Source organism: Mesitornis unicolor, unplaced genomic scaffold, assembly GCF_000695765.1.
Source record: "Mesitornis unicolor isolate BGI_N332 unplaced genomic scaffold, ASM69576v1 scaffold41608, whole genome shotgun sequence".
NCBI lineage: Eukaryota > Metazoa > Chordata > Aves > Mesitornithiformes > Mesitornithidae > Mesitornis > Mesitornis unicolor.
Window position 1 is genome coordinate 1 of NW_010200537.1, and position 1,852 is coordinate 1,852.

General features: G+C 53.6%; 1 protein-coding gene across 2 annotated transcripts; it reads left to right on the forward strand.

The window, feature by feature from the left end:
* The first annotated feature begins 16 nt into the window (after positions 1-16).
* On the forward strand, positions 17-1,405 carry LOC104535626 (transcription factor SOX-3-like). Of its 2 annotated transcripts, XM_010189793.1 has the most exons (2): positions 17-107; positions 144-1,405. In XM_010189793.1, the coding sequence occupies exons 1-2, from the start codon at positions 17-19 to the stop codon at positions 971-973; spliced, it is 921 nt and encodes a 306-aa protein (XP_010188095.1). In that variant the 3' UTR covers positions 974-1,405. The 2 variants fall into 2 exon arrangements, with proteins under 2 accessions (XP_010188095.1, XP_010188094.1); XM_010189792.1 differs by having other exon boundaries at positions 17-1,405.
* The last annotated feature ends 447 nt before the right edge of the window (positions 1,406-1,852 follow it).

Genomic DNA, 1,852 nt, shown 5'->3' on the forward strand with positions numbered 1-1,852 from the left:
CTTGCCGGCTCCGGCCATGTACAGCATGCTGGAGACTGAGATCAAGACGCCGCAGCCCACGCCGGGCAACGCCGGGGGCAACCCCGCACCGGGCAGCAACGGGAAAGGCGGCGGAGGCAGCGGGACCAGCAACGGGGCGGGAGCCGGTTCGGACCAGGACCGGGTGAAGCGCCCCATGAACGCCTTCATGGTGTGGTCGCGGGGTCAGCGGCGGAAGATGGCCCAGGAGAACCCCAAGATGCACAACTCGGAGATCAGCAAGCGCCTCGGGGCGGACTGGAAGCTGCTGAGCGACGCCGAGAAGCGGCCTTTCATCGATGAGGCCAAGCGACTGCGGGCCGTGCACATGAAGGAGTATCCGGATTACAAATACCGGCCCCGGAGAAAGACCAAGACCTTGCTGAAGAAGGACAAATACTCGCTGCCCGGCAACCTACTGGCCCCGGGAGGGGGCAACGCGGTGAGCAGCTCCGTCGGGGTGGGACAGAGGATTGACACTTATGCCCACATGAACGGCTGGACCAACGGGGCTTACTCCCTGATGCAAGATCAGCTGGGCTACGGTCAGCACCCGGGCATGAACAGCCCGCAACTGCAGCAGATGCACCGCTACGACATGACGGGCCTGCAGTACAGCCCCATGATGTCCACGGCCCAGACCTACATGAACGCCGCCTCCACCTACAGCATGTCCCCCGCCGCCTACGGCCAGCAGCCCTCCACGGCCATGAGCCTGGGCTCCATGGGCTCGGTGGTGAAATCCGAGCCCAGCTCGCCGCCTCCGGCCATCACTTCCCACTCGCAGAGGGCCTGCCTGGGAGACCTGCGGGATATGATCAGCATGTACCTGCCCCCTGGGGGGGACGCCACAGACCCTTCGGCCTTGCAGGGCAGCAGGTTACACAGCGTCCACCAGCACTACCAGAGTGCCGGGACTGGCGTGAATGGTACCGTACCACTAACTCACATATAAACTTGGCTGCTCCGGACGGCTCCCCGTCTTAATCCCTAACACCATCGTTCACTGACTACACCGGGACGTACGGCAGTGTTGCTCGGCTTAGCAGACTTATTACTAACTTTGGAGAAATTTAAAAAAAAAGGAATCCGTTAGTTGTGTCCTTTTTTTTGTTTGTTTTGTACAAAACTAAAGTATTTGAGTAAGCTGTTATTTTAATAAGAGCACAACTTCTGCCTCCTAGAAGCCGTTGTGAAGTTTTTACACCACGGCAACTTCTTTCTTGGTTTCTGCTAAGTTGGGCACTGTTTTATTCGCTTAAAAGTTTTTTAAAAGATCTTGCATCTTCCAGTTTGATTTCTAGCGTTGCAATGACATTACAATAAACCGGCGGGCTTTTGTTCTTAAACTCGGTTGTTCACATTGTCGTTGTGGTTTTTCAAATGTTTTTTTCTGCCCTCCTTACCGAGCCTCGCTTGGTTTATATCCACAATCTGTAGTTTTCACGACTTTTTAATATTAGGGTTTTGTTCCTTAAAAAAAAGGGGAAGTGGGGCAGAGCTGTGCGGGTCGCAAACGCATTTCTTTTATTTATAGTAAGTTGTATGTCTTGGTTTTTCTTAAGCTGTAAACTTATGTAAATTGGTTTGTGAATTTTACTGTGAACCATGTTTTGACATATCAGATGAAGAAGCATTTTAGTTTTGTTTACCGTATTCTTCGAAAAAAGTAATCGAAATACTCCTTCCCTCTCCCTGTCCCTAATTCTCGTTTGCTTTCTTCTTCCAAACGAAGAGAGATCAATAAATTTTATATCAGGCACGTCGGCAGTCTCCGGGCGGTTTGTGAGGGGGCGGGCGCGCAGTCGGCCCCTCCGCGGCGGCGCGGGGGGGG